Source organism: Euprymna scolopes, chromosome 12 (genome assembly GCF_053919585.1).
Source record: "Euprymna scolopes isolate OS-2025 chromosome 12, ASM5391958v1, whole genome shotgun sequence".
Taxonomy (NCBI): domain Eukaryota; kingdom Metazoa; phylum Mollusca; class Cephalopoda; order Sepiida; family Sepiolidae; genus Euprymna; species Euprymna scolopes.
In genome coordinates this window covers 10,899,388-10,918,986 of record NC_136493.1, presented here as the reverse complement: position 1 = coordinate 10,918,986, position 19,599 = coordinate 10,899,388, and the positions used below count along the sequence as shown (strand labels likewise).

Here is a 19,599-nt window from a genome sequence, read left to right as displayed (position 1 = left end):
TCAAGGCCCGAAGGCCACCCAGGGATAAGGGTTATTGCGTGTACAGTAATCAATGAGATAGTATTGTAGTAATCATTAGTATTGGAGGTTTTGATAAAGTGTCTTAAGGGGGCGGTTTGTCAGGAATTTGCTTATGTTGGATTTGAAGACATCCAAGTTGTAGTCAGGTGGGGAAACAGGTGAACGGAAGAGAGTTCCACAATCGTGCACTTCTGAGAAAGAAGCTCTGCTCATGGAATCTACGTTTGGATTTAGGCACAGATAAAGAGTGGGAAAAATTATTGACAGTAGTTTTAGCCAGACGAGTGTTTCTCATGAAAGATTGTCGAGGGGGGACGAGAGATTGAAGCTCAGACGAGCACTTCAACCTTGATCACCCTTTGGGGCCCGTGGCACAGTGGATAGAGACGTTGAATCTCTACGGTTCCAGATGAACACTGTCTGAAGATAAGGTTTCAATCATACCCAAAGCTGGCCAGAGGCTTACCAAAACGTGGTGAGACAACAACAACTATGGAAGGCAGTGATTGCCGAGGATGCAGTCAGAAGATTTGGAGTTCCTATCCTGTCGCGGTTACCACCTGCCAATAGTTGGTCGAAACGTTATGAAGCAACAATCAAAACAATGAGGAGTTGCCAAACCTGTGGCATATTGATGGGAGATGTGGTTTGAAGTGCTTCAAATAACTGACTGAATGACGTAGCCATACTAATTGAGATGTTGTGTGACAATTTTTTATGGGAAACTTTACAGTGAGAGCGTCAATTTTCTCCATCTGATGCTCTGCAGCCAAAATAGTGTCATTTTGACGTTTTGACTATTTCTCACAGACAAACACACAACAGTACAGGATAGACACGCGTGTTGTATACTGCCTTTCTTGTTATGTTTTTTTTTTAATTTCTTATTTTGTTTTTGCTGGGGATGGGGCATTCTACTGGATGCCAGACATTCACCCACTATTTCATTCACTTCAACCGAGAGATCTTTTTAAAATTCTAAATATTCCTTTGAGTGCAATTGTTTTTATCTCTCTTGCACTTGGTTCAATGGGTACATTCGCCGAATAGTTTTTTTTTTTTTTTTTTCATAAGATCTGTTGCTGCTATAATTATTGGCATGGTAGAGAGCTTAAGATTCCAGTTTCTTTTCTTATCGTGCATAATGTTTTGGTTTTTCGTTATCTTCTCCATCTCAGTTCTGTTAAGGCCAGCATCATTAGTGACGCTCACTTCAACTAGGGTTGCTACTTTCTCCCTCTTGTTCCATATCACTATATCAGACTTAACAGCTCCATTTTTAGATAGGTAGCTGTAAGAATTTCCTAGTCATGACAGATGATGTATAACTTATTGCCAACTGTTCTTTCTGGTATACTAGTGGGAGTACCTTGCATTGCCCGGGTGTTTGTAGGTGTAAAAGGATAAAAAAAGTGTTTTGAACCCAAAGGTGGAAAAGAAAATGAAAGAAAACGTGAACTTTTACTGCAACACTATGAAGCCATAGGAAGTGAAAAATCTTTAAATTTAGTGATGTCAATGAAAAAGTTAACTTGCAGAAATGATTGTTGGCTGGAGGCCAGTTAAGCTTTCCGCTCTTTTATTTATTTGTTTCCCCACGATGTTGGGGAAAACCAACTGCCCACAAAAAGGGAGTGTCCAAATGAATAGCAATTGTCTGATAGGAGGGGTTTCCCTCAGATTGATCAAAACTGATTGCTTTCTGGATGTCCTGGCATGAAAGGCAGTTTCTCTTATACGAAAAAGCCGAACAAACATGCAAGAGGATGGAATAGCGTGAATTTTATAAAAGTTGATCAAAACAAATCTAGATACGATGTCCCTTCGCAAATCGTAGATGTTATGATCTAGAGAGTATATAAAAAGTTTTAAAGAATATTACCCCCCCCCCCGAACCCCAGCAAAAAAAGCCTTTGCTGGACAGACAAAAACACGCGTGGCCGTTTTGTCTTTTATGTTTTTGTCTTAGATGTTCCCAAGACTTGTCGCTACATGGAACTATGGTATCCAGTGTGTTGTAAAACTGCTCCAATAATCTCCATGCATCGTCTTATAGTTGTGTCAGTTTACTTACTGGCATCAACTGTATTGCTAAGGTATTTAAAATTATCGACTCTTTCGGTACCATCAACAATTTCTGTTGCCATGGTAATCTGATTTCAACAGGCTGTGCAAATGAAACTTTATAATTTTTGTTTGTTTTATGGCAGAAGATCAGAAACTTACCTGATAAGAGGTTTGAAAAATGTCCATAAGATTTTAATAAAATATGTTGGGTGAACCAGGTAGAGAGCCTTAAGATTCTTCTTATACCTACAATGACAAAAAAGAAATAAATTAAAACCATTATGTTCTTATACAAATTGCCTCTATATTAAAGAAACAAAGATAAAAAACCTGTATGATGCATGCAGTTATGACAAAATAAAATATTCATATGCGAAAAATCAAAGTGCTTATGATCAAGTAGTTTTATTTTTAAACAAGAAAATCAAATTTTTTGAGTAACAGAACAAAATTTAAAAAAATAAATAAAACAAAGGGACATAATTCAGACTTGCAAAATTTATGTAGTGATGCTTACAAATTTCTATTAATCCCATAACAATGATTTTTTTCATAAAAATAAAAACTACTCAATTCACATAATTTTTGGAATAGGATATTTTTATTACATCAGACAGATTTTTCTTCTTTTTTTAATATAAGAAAATTCTGGGAAAGAACCTATTATTAATACAAAGATCAAAACAGAAGCTTTACACAAATAGGAAAATGATTTCTAAATTAATAATCATGCTTTCAATATGTGATGATTAACTACCAGGATTATCTCCCTTTAATGAAACTCTTTAAAGAACTCTGAAAACTCCAAATTGATAGTCTTGTATGCTATTGTAGCAATACAAATACTAGCACTTCAATATTTAATAAAGTCACTAATCTGTGGTAAGACTTTTTAATACATCACAATGTGTATCATTGCCTATCAATAGTTTATTCCAGAAAAAAAAAACCCAAAAAAAACGAAAACCCTTTAACGTTTCAGGCTCGTGACGGCAAGAACAGTCTGATGGCACCCATCTCTTTCCAGGTTTCAGAGCACATGCAGTATCTGACTTCACCAAAGTCACCAATTTTAGTACTGGCCAGGCTCAATGTTGCTTAGTTTTGGTGGTCTAATGGGAACTGGTGTGTCAATGTGATTATGCTGTATAAAATGAGTTTATAGGCAATTACAAACTTAAATTTAATATACTTAAATATGATTAAATTCATAGAGAAATGGAGATGTTGACTCAGAAATTATAAAGTGATCTCCCTTGGACAAGATCCAAGTTATTTCGCTTGAATTATATTGAGCAACATGAAAAAGCACTCTTCTACTCCTGGAAACCAAAAATGATATATGCAAATTCCATCCACATGCGAATTTAGAACTAGATACTCCTCCTAAATATATATTGGGCTTTAAGCCCATCGAATGTAGTCCGCCAGGCTTGCTTATTTGAACAGCCTTCACAATTCTGACACCATTTCTGTCAGTCTGGCATAATCATGTAGAAAAACTGGTTCTCGTTAGATCACCAAAGTTAAGCAACATTGAGCTTGGCCAATATTAGAAGAGCGATCATTTGAGAATATCAGATGCTGCATGTAGGAGGACATTGATATTTCTGCCAGCTCCTGCATCGCACCTGGTTTCCAGCTGTTTTGACCCTGTCCTGCCGCTGGATCAAATTAGTTGGGATGAGAGAACTAGGCTCGCATTGTGCAAACCAGCTTCACTTAAAAAAAATCTTCCAGCATGAGTCATCCAACATCCCTAGGATGATCAGATGATTTTTGTTGTTCTGACGAACATTTTTTTTTTTACACTATTTCTGTTCTGTATTATTATTTTAAATCACTCGTGCTTACAGCATCAGACTCCGACAACTTGCAACAATTTTTTTCTGACATTACTAACAATGCCACCCAGGCATTAAAGACATGACCAGGTACGCAAAAAAAAAAAATGCAACTTAAAAACATGGGTCTTAAATAATAACTGTGATGTTCCATAAGAATACAAAAATATATACGAGTTGTTAGAGAAATGGAAAGAAAAAAAAAAAAAAAAAAAAAAAAAAATGGGTGACCAAAAGGAAAAGTAAAGTTACTTCACATAGTTTAGAAATGTATCACGATAGTTGAGACTAAGTTTGTTTGGTTCTTTCACAATAGTCAGAGTCGATTGACTTGATCAGAAAAGTAAACATCTATATATATAAAAGCCAAACGTCTGTGTGTATGTATGTATGTTTGTTTGTAACGCTAAAACTTTTGACAGACACAACCAAAGTTGACAAATTTGGTATCATATCGAAGCCCCATCACCCGGATGACAAATATCGAAATTTCACGTCAAACGGACCACTAGAAGTTGGTCAACTGATCAGTTATCTTCGAGGGGGGCCCCAAAAAAACCTGTCATTATCTATATATATAAAAGACAAATGTTTGTTTGTAACGCTAAAACTTGAGATGAAAGATTCCTCTCCCCTAAGAATAAAACATATGTTCAATATCTGCTTTTGTTTTTTCATTGTTTATACGGTCCCGAGCAACGCCGGGTAGCCCTGCTAGTCTATTATAAATCTCACTTGTCTGTATGTATGTCTGCCTAAAACTTTCGACAGAGGCGACAGATTTTCATGAGATCGGTATTGTTTTGAAGCTGGGCTCTTCAGACGACAAATATCGAAAAATTGGCTAAAAACATCGATTCCTTCACCCTCAACTGGGCACTTTTCTACAGGGGGGAGTCATTTTTTTCACTGATATTTTCGAAAGTCATCCCTTCTTTTCGATTGACTAGCCTTAACTTAAACCTTTGCCACTTCCAGTTTGGCGATGGACGCAATGGCAAAGACGTCTGATTTTTTTGTTTTTTTCACAATCTTTTTCTCCTTTGTGGTATGGGTTCGAGCATGCCTGCCTACTATCACTTCTTAATTTTTTTTTGCTCAACACACACCTCAGAACACCCAGGCTGGTAACAGATGAAGAAACAAAGCAGTTTGAACCATGTATAATCAGCTATAAAACTGCACTAATAAGAATTTATAACCATGTGTGAAGCATGAAAGTACCAAATCATCTGATCGTAACACCATCTAGTGTTAAAACCAAATATATCCAAGGAAGGATAACTCTGGTTCCAACAGTGATAACTAAACATGCTTTGTAATACATTTGAACGTATTACTTAATCATAATTTTGTTTTATATGACTTATTTTTCTCTGCATTAATAAACTAGCTATACTGACCCAATTTTGTTTGGGATCCATTTTGTTTTGTAAATATTTCTATCGTCTACAACAATCCCTTCTTTTTGTTAGGTTTAGTATCTAAGAAAAAGATTGCTAACTATTCCTATTAGCTGAGGTATTAATTTAAGATTCTCTCCATATGAGCAAACTGCTGATGCAGATTAAGTATTTGTAAAAATAAATTGTAGTGAAGTATGTTGCAAATAACATGGTACAACAATAATAAATACAAATTAGCTAGCATGAATCAAAATTTAATTTTTCACCTTAAATACTAGTTAGGTCCAACTTTTAAAATTCAGTCAACATAATTTCAAATATTAAACAAAGAAAATAAAACAAATATTGTCTTTCAATAAGATGGCAGTAAAAATTCCTGAACGTTTCATCTTCATATACAATGTCTGTTTTACGTGCTGGCATGTGTTGGGGGGTTTACAGAAATTAACTTTGTTCTATCGTTATTTCCATGGCAAGTGCTCATCTGAGGTCCAACCTCTAGTCCCCCCCTAGCCAATCTTTCACAATAAACACCCGTCTAGCCGAAACCACTGTCAATAATTTTCCCCACTTTTTATCTGTGCCTAAATCAAAACATAGATTCTATGAACAAAGCTTCTTTCTTAGAACTGCATGCCTGTGGAACTCTCTACCGCTTGCCTGTTTCCCTCCTGACTTCAACATGAATGTCTTCAAGTCCAACGTAAACAAATTCCTGATGAACCGCCCCCCCCCAAGTAATGACACTTTATCAAATCTCCAATACTAATGAATACTGCAACACTATCTCATTGATTACTGTACACAAAATAACCCTTATCCCAGAGTGGCTTCTGGGCCTTGATAAGTGGTGACCTTCATGTAAAAAAAAAAAAAAAACGAAAAAAACTTCCAAACTAATCTATCTCTGCTTTGGTTTTGTTTTGTGGCATATCAACTCTTTTTAGGTTATTTGATGCCGAATTCAGTAATTTACAAAAAAAGTTTTAGGCTTCAAATTCTTTATATCTTCAAATATTTATTCATGGTATTTGATTTGACCGTTTTGTTTTTTGACTTCAGAGGGGAAAAATAATAACATCAACGTTTGGTGCATTTTGGGTCAGGAAGCCAGTATCTTCAGACAGCCTTATCTAGTAACACCAGATGTTCTAACATGTATTACCACTATGAGCCAAAGTAGACCTGGAAGCAATGGCAACTAATGGGCAACTCCGCATTCTCTACAGCCCTCAAATGGGGCCTCACCACTAGGTGTCTTTTAGGCTCATACACAGGGCCTTAACATCTATTTTAGATGCTGGCATGTGTGGACAATTGAAATTAACTTCCAAGTTAACCTATCTCTGGCCAGGTCTTTATCTTAAATTCACCATTATCACTTTTAAGCTTACTACCTCAACTGTTTCAAAACTCATCCATTTATTCAATGTGACCATAGCAAAAGAGTCTCCCGTTCTGCACACATCTCTCTATACTGTCTAGATTTAATCTTCCTTGAAAGTCATATATATAATACAGGACACTTTTTTACCTGCGATTTCCATACAAAATTGATTGTATGATATGCAAGAAAAGATGGTAAAATTAAAGAGTCGTGAGTAACTTACTTGCGGTCGAATTCCATGTATGCCTGCACAAGCCAAGTAAATTTAGGCTTATTGCGACTGTTTAATCCGTAATGGAAATAAATGAGTGTATAATCGTTTTCCACGTACTGGTCCAATGTGTACTTCATGTATCTGCAATGATGCAATGAAAAAAAAAGAAAAAAAGGAAACTATCACGATGTATAAAAATGAAAAATAACAAAACAATTATTCTGTCTCTTAGGAGATTTTAATTAATAATCATATTTAAACTTAATCAAAATAAATGATATACATCTAATATATAAAATAAAGTTTCTTGGATCTTTTTATTCTGATTAGCTAGTGAAATACAGAAATTTCAATCTTTGTTCTGTAGTTAAAAAGAAAAATTACAATCAATTTCATTGATTACATATTTTATTTGACCTAATAATACTTTCAGTAATAGATTAACCATTAATTTTCATAGAATAATGAGCAGATAATAAAATCACTGTTACAATTGGAAACTTCAAAATGGTGTCTCAGATAACCAAGCATGTATTTATTCATATCTTTCAATTAAAGAGAAACATTGTTAAAAATAACAGAGCTTCTATTTAATTATTCGTTTTTATTTAACAATATTTAAAAATGCTTCGTGTAATGCTACTTTTATCTGGTCACTCAGGTTCTGAAACAGAATTTAAACGATTAACGGTTTCCCCCGACACTATCACCTAATGTCGATAAAGAGATTCCTATCTTCTTTTTCCTAGCCTTCTTTTTTATTTGTTTTACTTATCTAAAGAGGATTCGATGTAGAATAGAAAATGTTCATGACAACTGTGGAACTTACATTATTTTTATTTTTTGAGTTTCAGACACAAAAGTTAAAAACCAAAAAAATTTAAAAAGTGTAATTAAACAGAAATGCTCTTATTTTTAAGAATGTTTGATTAAATGAAAAAATGCTGCCTAAATACACACAATCTTTTAATTTTATGTTCTTTTAGTTATGGTGTACATAGGCTATACTTTTATTTATAAATTGAAATTTAATCATGTATATTTCCCTGAAATATATAATCAATGAAAATTTCTATATTTCACTGGCTATGTAGAATCAAATATTGGTCGTATACATTTCTATTTAAATTTATCAACCAAAATCCAACAGACCTAATTTTATAATCTAGATTGCATAATAAATCCTGTTTTTCTTCTATTACACATTTACAGAACAAAATACTAAAAAGTATTTTTTTAAACAAAACAAAAAAGCAACGCATCCACACTTACAAAAGAAGTCTTCTGTGATCAAGAACTTTACTTGATGGTAATCGGCATGCATAGAAAATTATTACTTTTCTTCCATAAACATCATCACCTGGAAAAAAAAAAAAAAAAAAGAAAATAAGTAGGTACACTAAAGTTTAAAAAAAAAAAAAAAAAAAAAAGGGAGAAAAGTATGTGCATGAATATGTGTGTGTGTGTGTTGACATGATTACTTGGAATCTGAAGACAGAAAAATCAGAAATTTTGGGAGTATTGGAATTGGTATCGAAAAAAATTGTGCTTATTTTTTATGCCAAAAACGATTCTTTTAATTATCTTTTTTATTTGATTTTATTTAAAACAACATCTACTACTGCTGATAGTAATAATGAAATAAATAACATATAAAATAATAAAATAAATAACATATAAAATAATAAATAACATATAAAATAATAAATAACATATAAAATAATAAAATAAATAACATATAAAATAATAAAATAAATAACATATAAAATAATAAAATAAATAACATATAAAATAATAAAATAAATAACATATAAAATAATAAAATAAATAACATATAAAATAATAAAATAAATAACATATAAAATAAAATAAATAGCATATAAAATAATAAAATAAATAGCATATAAAATAATAAAATAAATAACATAAAATAATAAAATAAATAACATAAAATAATATAATAAATAACATATAAAATAATATAATAAATAACATATAAAATAATATAATAAATAACATATAAAATAATATAATAAATAACATAAAATAATATAATAAATAATATATAAAATAATATAATAAATAACATAAAATAATATAATAAATAACATATAAAATAATATAATAAATAACATAAAATAATATAATAAATAACATAAAATAATATAATAAATAATATATAAAATAATATAATAACATAAAATAATATAATAAATAACATAAAATAATATAATAAATAACATATAAAATAATAAATATATAAAATAATAATATATAAAATAATATAATAATAAATATATAAAATAATATAATAAATATATAAAATAATATAATAAATATATAAAATAATACAATAATAAATATAATATATAAAATAATATAATAAATAATATATAAAATAATATAATAAATAATAAAATAAATAATATATAAAATAATATAATAAATAATATATAAAATAATATATAAAATAATATAATAATATAATAATATATAAAATAATATAATATAATAATATAATAAATAATATATAAAATAATATAATAATATATAAAATAATATAATAAATAATATATAAAATAATATAATAAATATATAAAATAATATAATATATAAAATAATATAAATAATATATAAAATAATATAAATAATATATAAAATAATATAAATAATATATAAAATAATATAAATAATATATAAAATAATATAATAAATAATATATAAAATAATATAATAAATAATATATAAAATAATATAATAATATATAAAATAATATAATAAATATATAATATAATAAATAATATAAAATAATATAAAATAATATAATAAATAAAATAAATAATATATAAAATATATAAAATGATATATAAAATAATATATAAAATGATATATAAAATAATATATAAAATGATATATAAAATAATATATAAAATAATATATAAAATAATATATAAAATAATATATAAAATATATAAAATAATATATAAAATAAAATATATAAAATAAATAATATAAAATAATATATAAAATAATAAAATAAATAATATATAAAATAATAAAATAAATAATATATAAAATAATAAAATAAATAATATATAAAATAATATAATAATAAATATTTATTGATTTTAAATTACCAGTAAAACTAAAATCTATGCAAGGTAGAATGAAAAAATTGTTGCCATAGCAAAGACGGCATTATTCCATTTCTGTTTGATTAAAACTAGTTTTCTTTTTTTTTGGTTGCGAACTATCTACTAGTTGGCCAGTTGTGTACAAATCCTAAGAGCAATAGGAGCCTTCTATCTGAAAGTGACACAATGTTCAACGAGCGAGATCAGAAATGTGCCGCTGTACAACTCGTGCTTTCTACTGATCCAAGTTATGGCAACAGGACCATTGCCAGCACCCTCCAAATGCATTGCTGGATTGTCACTAATAACAGGGATGTGCCCAGAGTGATGAAAAATAAGTTTCCGGCCACAGTTATGATCTTTGGTGTGGTTTCAAGTGAGGACCACATCAAGCCACCTCACATCTTTGAAGTCAGCTTCAAATGTCTGTCCGTGAAACAATACTGCAGGGCTGCTTCCCTGTTGACTATAACATGGTAATGTTCAAGTCTGTAAATAAGTTCTTGTTGAGCTATCCACTTAAACAAACCCTACCTGTTCCACCATTACCAATCATCACAGTGTTGTCTCAATCTACTTGGCACTTATTAACTCTTATCCTCGAGTGGCTCAGGGGCCTTGATAAGTAGACTTCCCCGAGAGTAAAAAAAAAAAAAAAATACCATGAAGTAGCATTTGAAGAAAACTTTGCATCTGATTCAGTTGAAAGACGCGGACATTTCTTTGTTACTTTTTATTTATTGAATAAATTCTCAGGAGCAAAAATCATGAATAAGAATAAGAAAGTCATAAATCTCCAACGTTTCTGTTCACCTTTTCGAAATTGAATTGCATTCACCTGAGAATTTGAAAGAAAGGAAAACAGAACAAAAGAAAACTTTTAAATACAACCACCTGTCAGGTCAGATTCATGATTTTACAACTTAAAGCAAACTTTATAATATTGATTTTCTGCCATCATAAAACAAAAACGAGCAGGATTAGTTGGTGTTGTCCGGGAACATGAATAGGAAAATAGAAGAGTTTAAAAAATGTTTAACACTTCTCTTCACATGTATGTATGCTCGGCATTCACCCTAGGTGGATTGAACAAACTTCTTCTGAAGGAGGAAGTTTTATGGGAGAATACAGTTCACGAGTAGTCCCCAGTCATATATATATATATATATATATATATATATATATATACACACACACACATCCCAATCAAAGAAGAGGATTACATTAAGGTTTTTGCGGTTTTGCATGGAGGTATCAAAGTTTTCATACATACAGTACCTGGTATTCTCAAATGGTCACAATTTGGTACTGACCAGGTTTAACGTTGCTTGATTTCGGTGATCTAACAAGAACCGGTGTGTCAACATGATTATGCTGTATATCTTTACACATCCACAATCGAACACATCCGTCCTACAGATTACCTATAGTTCCTCCCTCTTAATTCATTGTTCTTAGTCAACACACCTTTTCCTGCTTCAATATTGTAGAGAGAAAAAAAAAGCAATAGTTTGCTTCAATTTCTGTATATCTTCAAATATTTATTCATAATATTTGGTTTGGTTGTTTTTGTGGCATTAATCAACATGTTGCAAAAAGTCAAACTGATCAGCAAAGATGCCATGACCTCAGGGAAGTGGAAATTCTTTGTCAGCTTCAGCATCTCAAAACTCAGCTAAAATTGGTAACATTACATAAACCAAAACAGAGGGTTGGTGTACAGTCTTTTTATCACTAGACATTTAATCACGTTTTTTCCATCACATCAAGACATTTAATCACTTGGGGATTTTTGAAAGCTCTTAAAGGGTATTATTTTTCACCACATTTTTGGAATACCCTAAGATGATTCTTTGTAATCTGTATATCCATTTTTGAAAACTATTGTCCTCATCTTTATTTTTATTTATTTTTATTTTTTTTTTATTTTTTTTTTTTTACAAAAACAAAATAACTTTTTTTTTTATTTTACAAAAGAAAGTACAAGTAATAAGTAAGGAACTTAATTTTTTTATATACATTTTTTCAATGAATTAAAAACAATATATTTCGTAAATACAAATAAGTAATGTTTTTTTTTTCTTTAAAACTTTTTAACAAAACATTTCAAACAAATAAACAAAACATTTTTTTTTAAATAATACATTCCAGTAAAGCTTGCAACGTCACTGAATATTCCCATTTTCTTTTTTTTTTTTTTTTTTTTTTTTTACACAGTGATCACCACTTATCAAGGCCCGGAAGCCACTCAGGGATAAGGGTTATTGCAAGTACATCACGTTAATGAGGAGATTTTATGAAGTGTTTAATTAGGGGGGCGGTTCATTAGGAATTTGTTAACATTATACTTGAAGACATCCAAGTTGTAGTCCGGAGGGAAGCAGGCAGACGGAACAGAGTTCCACAGGCGTGCAGTTCTAAGAAAGAAGCTTTGCTCATGAAATCCGCGTTTTGATTTAGGCACAGATATAGAGTGGGGGAAATTTTTCACAGTGGATTCAGCTAGACGGGTGTTTCTCGTGAAAGTTTGGCGAGGGGGGACCAGGGATTGGAGCTCAGACGAGCACCTGCCATGAAAATAACGATAAAACAAGGACAGGCTCGCAACGTCTCTTCTGGGGGAGAGGGGTTGCAGGGTAGAGAAAAGGGCATCCCCCACTAAACCACGAAGTCTATTTTGTACTCTGTCAAGGCATGATAGGCTGTTTTTGGCAGCTCCTGCCCAGATATGGCAACAGTATTCCGTACTTGGCTTTTATATAGATAGAGAATTGCATCAGTAGTGAGATATCTTCTGGAGCGGTAGAAGGATCCCACCATCTTTCCTGCGACCTTGGCAACAGACTTGATGTACGTGTTCCATTTCAGATCAGGAGTAAAGGTCAAACCCAGAAGCTTGTCAAAACATGGGGCCTCACCCAGACGAGAGCCATCCATCACAATTGATGCCAGCTGGGGATCAGAGCGTTGATGATGTAAGGATAGGAGTTTGGTTTTGGATGCATTAAAGGTAACTAGCCACATCTTCCCCCACTGAACCACGCGCTCGAGATCAGAGGAGAGAGAATCCGAGAGAACTTCGTCATTTACAGCCTTTGATGTGTTGCCGTAGATGGTAGTGTCATCAGCATAGATGTCAACGAATGATTTAAGTATGTGTTTAGGGAGGTCATTGATGTAGATCAGGAAGAGAGTTGGGCCCAGGATTGACCCCTGAGGGACTCCAGCATTTATATTGCAGGCCTCCGATTCTTATTTTTGATGTTTAAAAAATACATATTGTTTATGAATTACCGAAGTTATTTTTTGACGTAACTCCAAAAGTAACTTCATTTTAGGCTGCTTACTTCTTCAGTTTAATAAATGCTAACGAAAATTGTAGCAACTGACATTCGCTACAATCACAGGCAGGAGCTAATTCTCTCGACTCAAGATTTGAAATCCATTTTCTTCCTGGTATGTCCAATCACAAGCCAGCTCTCAATCACGTGACAGTATATAAAAGGCGAAATCTGAAATTCTCAACCCTCTTTCATTCTGATCCTACCGGGCAGCTGACTTTGCCTGGGGCTTTGGACCCAGGCTGAACACGAGTACTACAAACTAACATGGAGCCCTTTCAAACTCCCATTTGTTTCCACATGTGGTACCCTAATGAACATTCTTTATCATGCTAAAGAACATATACTGACACACACAGACCCTTTGTCCTGTCTCTACTATCAAACGCATGCTCACACGACACCACATCAACACACTGAATACCTTTGCCTTTTCTTTCTCCTTTAGCTGGCTTCCTCTGTCTCGACGACTACTAGCCGTAAACACGTGTAAATGGAACTGAACTATTCTCTCCTTCAACCAGCCGGCATGATATTAAATCTATCCTTACACAAGAGCACTTCAACCTACCAACCTGTTCCTCTTCTACTAACGCTACTAACAAAGATAACAAATAAAGCTTGTTTATTAATGTAGGATGAAACTCCATTGCGTTGTCTCTTATTCTATAAATTCACGCTGCTTCTAGATACAGAATTTTAAAATTGCTTTAAGCACCATCAATAACAACAGTCACTGTCCTTTTCAAGAAAATTAGCTAAAGTAATTAAATGCATATGTGCTTACATGTCTGCATATTACCGGCAAGTGTGATGGGCATGTTCAAACAAGGACGATAACTAGTATTTAAAATAACTAGCATTTATTAACTAGCATTTACTACAAAGCAGTTATAAAAGTGGTCTTAAATAGAGTACAAAGGTTGTGTTAAAGAATGATTTTTTTTTTGTAATTTATTTTATCAACATTATTTAAAAAGTTGCTTTTATAAAGTTATATATTTAAAACATTGGAGCAGATTGTTCTTGTTCAATCAGCCATAGCCGGATTGAAATGTCTACACGAATCATGGTGTAACAAATAAAGGTGTTCAGTTCTAAATAAGTCTCTTGAAGGTTGAAAGGTCAGTCCTAACTACAGGCAATATTAAGGATTAAAAATAAAATAAAAATTTGCTTAACAGCCCATGTTGTGTGTGCGTGTGTGGGGGGTTGTTTATATTGCATATCAATGTTCACTTAACTCGTTGGTCGAGTGGCCTCCATCAATTTGCTGTTTTGACATCTCATTTTAATACAGCTTCCTATTCCAGTAGCTTCTTTCCAAGGATTGCAAGATTGTGGAACTCACTTCCTACTCACAGTTTTCCTTCTACCTACAGCCACAGTCTTTTATAGACTAAGGTCAATAGGCATCTCCTGTCTTTGTATCTGTTAGCTCATTAAATTAGGTGGCTTCATGCCTTGTCTTTAGCGATTAAAAAAAAAAAAAAAAAAAGATGAATGGACATAAAGAAAACTAACGGTAATATGTTACATACCTGCAATTTCAATTATTCCATATCGTGCTACATCACTGTATTCCCCTCGCTCTTCTTCATCTTCCTGTAACTGATAAAATAGAAAAAAAAAAAAAAAATAAATAAATAAAAGCATTTTTTTTGTAGTTTGAAATGAAATCTGCTGAACATATTGTGATAAAGAATTATGATATTATAACTATCTACTACATACTAGGAATCCTACGTCAGTCGTAATTAAGTTAGCCAGTGCAAACTTTAGCAAGGTTCACATTTAGTGCATATCAGGATGACCTTAATCTGCAAACAGAAGCATTCCCAGAGCGGGGTGGCATAAGGTTGAAGTAGGGAGAAAGAGGTCAAACACCGTAGGCAAAATAAAAGTCGAACAATGATGAACCAAGTTTTACAAGTAAGAGAAAACTAAGTTTTTTTAGATCAGTTTCTCAGTGGAAGCGATGCAAAAGAGCCATGGGCAATAATGTAGAAAATCTATGGAGAATATAATAAATAATTATTCTTCGGTACAAGATCAAAGTGTAGTATCTGTTCTTCAGATGCTGCACTTCTATTTCTTGTTCTCTTTCGGTGGAGGAGAAATCCTTCACGACTGAGACAATTTTTATTTTTGTACCTTTTCTCCACGTTAAAAAACGACCCTGGTGTCTAACTCTGTCCCGTGGGGAGGCATAGTAAATAGGTACATTAGTTTCTGTCTTCTAAATTCATTCTCTACAAATTAAACCTCGTAGAAAACTCAGCAAACGTCTCCTTGTGTCTTTCTCCATGAAAACACTGTTATTCATCTTAGTTAAACAGAGCCGGTCAACGGCTACTCATAAAAATGCAGTGAAAAGAAACAGTGATGATGAATGGTATAAAAAGACCTCATATAAACCTTGTAAATGTATGCCTAAACTCTTATTTGTCGGTAAAATGTTACATATCTTTATCAAAAATGTATTTGTTAGCTAACAAAATTTCTTAAACAGATTAACTGGAAGCAATCATGATTGATAGGCGCCAACTCTCCATATCTCTAATTGACAAATGTCAACTCTCTACACTTCACCAGTTTGGTATTTTCCTGCTTTTCAATTTTTGGCATCATTTCGCATAATTTGTTGTTGGGAAATTAATTCCAGTAAATCTACCATTTTTTCATTGTGTATGTATTGCTATGTCTTAAGAGTAAGGAATGTTAAAATTTAAATCAGTTTGAAGTTTTAAGTTTTTTCTGTGGAATTGGCTAATTCATTTCCTTTGAAACTGCTATGACTCTCTTAGTGATTGTCAGCCTCATTTGAAAGATAGAGCAAAGCTAAATCATTGAAAACAACAATTGCGGCAACCTCTGTCAGTATTTTTAATAGATGTCTGCCTTGATAAAGTTCAGATGGTGTCATCTTGATACTTATGTAGAATAAGATCTGTTCTATCGTTAGAATTTTCCAGGCAGTCTACATAAAACACTGGAAGGTGTCAAATGAAAGTTTTCTGATTTCATTTTTTTGCTCAAATGCTGGCAAATTTTTTCAATGAAAAATATTTCTGGTATTACAAAGACAATTCAATAGAAAATTTAATTAAAAAAAAGGAAAACTATTCTTTTTATTGTTACAAAGAAAATGCAATGAATTATTATTGGAAAAGTTTTATAAAACTTTAAGAAAATTAAAATTAAAAAAAACAAACAAAACATTCATTGTAAGGCAAGTTTCATAAATACTTTTTAAATAATAAACAACTGATAGCAAATAAAAAATTGATTTTTTCTAATGATTTTTATGTTCAAATCGAGAGAAATATTGTTTTTTTTTTATTGAATAAACCAATGATAGCAAATGTTTTCTTAAATGACGTTGCCTGCTGCATTTTCATCAACAATGTAAACTGCCGGAAAATTCCAATGATACTTCAGTCCTTATTCTGCATAATTACCCATTATTTTTATTACTGACAACATGATTATGCAACTTAAGATAAAATAAATCAATTATTGGAATTTTGGTATGAAAAATAAATACAGACATTCTACCTCCAATTCCAATTTCCAAGTTGATAGTGCAAGATAGTTTTAGATTCTTCAAATCTAGAATGGTCCTTTTTTTGCATACGTACTGACATCTCTAATAGTTTTATAGATAGATCACTTCGGTACAATAGGTTTTGGAACGTATTATTCATCTAAGTGTTCCCAAGTAAAAACCGATAAATTGTACTACGTTTTGTTTTTGTCATGGTGTATATTTTACAATCTTTTCTCTAAGCATTGAGCATAAGAGAATAGACAGTTTTAAATGGATTTTTTTATATAGTGATTCCAACCTGTAACAGGAAAGCATGCAGCCAGTCATATTTGACTGACTCCAGCTTTATCAGTTTTGCATGATACTATTGATGTCCCCTTCCTCCAGTATTAGGAAGTAAAAAAAGAGTAAATAAGTTTATCAGCAGAACAGTGGAGGGAAAATTGTTCACCAACACACTCAAAAGAAAGCTGAATAAGATTGTTAGTCAAGGTGTGATAGACAAAAGATTGGAGATAAGAGAAAAATCCAGGTTGTCCTCGACGGTCGTATATCTAAACAATATGATATAAAAATTTGGGAGTGCCTCAGGGGTCTATCCTTGAACCTCTATTGTTCCTAATATTCATTAATGACCTCCCGACAAAATTGCCTCTGAGATGGGTATATATGCTGATGACACCACACTCTATAACAGGCATGACAGGAAAACAAATGAACACATATCTAAAGAAATGGCAAAAACACTAGAGGATGACCTCCAATCTGTAGTGGAATGGGGACAAAAATGGATGGTCACATTCAATGCTGCCAAGACTAAACTGGCTTCCTTCAATAATTACAAGAAACCTTCTCTGCCACCAATACCAATGCACAAAGACTCTTTATCTGAGAGTACATCTTTCAAACTGCTTGGCCTAACGTTCACAGGAAACATGAGTTGGAACAATTACATTGAAAGCATTGCCAGGGCCGCTGCGAAGAAGGTAGGCTCTCTCTACCATGCTAGAAAACTACTACCACCCGAAAGTATCCTGTACCTCTATAAGGCCACTATTCGCCCATGTATGGAGTATTGCTGTCACATTTGGGCTGGTGCATCTGCTGCTAGTCTCTCGCTCCTAGACAAGCTTCAAAAGAGAGTCGCCAATCTGATAGGCCCTGAACTGGCATCTAAGCTTCAGCCTCTGTCCCATCGACGAAATGTTGCATCCCTCTGCCTGTTCTACAAGTATTTTAATGGTTAATGCTCTGGTGAACTGCAGACACTTGTGCCCCCACAACGTAGACGCCCTTGACAAACCAGACAGGCAACTAAATCCCACTCCCACACAGTAGAGATCCTTAGACGTAAAAGATCTTTCTACTCCAGTAGTTTCTTCCCCAGAACCGCTAGACTCTGGAATTCCATTCCAGGTCTCTGCTTCCTCAACTGTGCTGACATGCAGAAGTTCAAGTGTAACGTGAACCGACATAGTGCCCCAGTAGTTGTTGCCCCTGATAGTAGCCACCTACACCAAAGTGGCAATGTGCCTTGTTTGAGGTGAAAATGTAATTAAAAAAATAAAATATATTTAGTTTACAGTTTATGACAGTTGGGGTTAGTTTGCGGATGGTCTTGTGTTTACAACAGTTGAGGACTGACCAATTTCAGTCAGTTGGCGACTCCTGAAAAAGTAACTTGAAACTTGTCACATTCTTCTAGACAGAATCCATTGCATACCAAAAGATTGTTTGAAAACCTCGATTCAGTGAATTGTCCAAAACTAATTCTTTCAAAGTCACTGTCAGCCTGACGCTCCTAAAATTTAGAGATGGTATGTGACACCATTAACAAACACTAAAATCTATACATCTTACTATTCAGTAATGAGACTCCAATTTAGGAGTGTATGGTGTTAAGCATAGTGGCTTAGGTTCACTCTGACCCGGAGTGGTGGTGCCTGCCACAGTTAAGCAACACTAACAAACAAGTCATCGCTGATCAAGGCAAAAATATTAATTACTAGCGGGGGTACCCGGCGTTGCCCGAGTGTTTGTTTCCGGGACGGGGGGGGGAGTTTTAAAAAATGTTATGGTAGGTAAGTAGGAAGGATCAAACCCGGAGTCATGAGTAAAAGTAGGAAAATAAAGTGTGAAAAAAAAAAACAAAAAAAAACATCTGCAACGTTAACAGTTCAGCCACCAAGAAAAGTCCATTCCAGTTGTTTAGGAAAAACAAAAAAACAAAAAAAAAACGACTACGGTAGGTCGGCGCGAACGTGAAAATATAATGTGAATTGTCCAGCACGCTAACCACTACGCCACAGAGCACTGCAGCTTAGTTTAGTGATTTTAAATAACTTCACATGAAAGAACTACGAAGCCAAACCGGTGTTCTCTTCTCAACTGTTCCTTGTGAACGATCCCCAAATGGTGTTAAGTGGTGGCAGGGGGAGGAGGAATTTATTAGAGAAAAAATATTTTACCACTTCCATTGATCTTAACCGATTTTGGCCGTGACTTCTCAGCAGAAAAAGTATAGAAATCTAAGATTATCGAGGAATTTGAGAAATAATAAGCCTATAACACACCTCAGATATTGTTCTGCCGCTTGTGCATATTATATTTGCATGAAATATCTTGATTTTTAATC

The 19,599-nt window shown here is 32.8% G+C and overlaps 1 protein-coding gene across 4 annotated transcripts in view; it reads right to left on the bottom strand.

Moving 5' to 3' along the window:
* Positions 1 to 19,599, bottom strand: part of LOC145291174 (rho GTPase-activating protein 1-like) — a 290,865-nt gene that overhangs the window by 39,175 nt on the left and 232,091 nt on the right. For all 4 annotated transcript variants that reach the window (XM_080136719.1, XM_080136720.1, XM_080136717.1 and 1 more), the window contains 4 exons: positions 14,956 to 15,025; positions 8,212 to 8,299; positions 6,949 to 7,080; positions 2,248 to 2,334 (listed from right to left, as the gene is read on the bottom strand). In XM_080136719.1, coding sequence (XP_079992845.1) covers positions 2,248 to 2,334; positions 6,949 to 7,080; positions 8,212 to 8,299; positions 14,956 to 15,025 — 377 coding nt within the window. The remainder of the gene's footprint in view (positions 1 to 2,247; positions 2,335 to 6,948; positions 7,081 to 8,211; positions 8,300 to 14,955; positions 15,026 to 19,599) is intronic.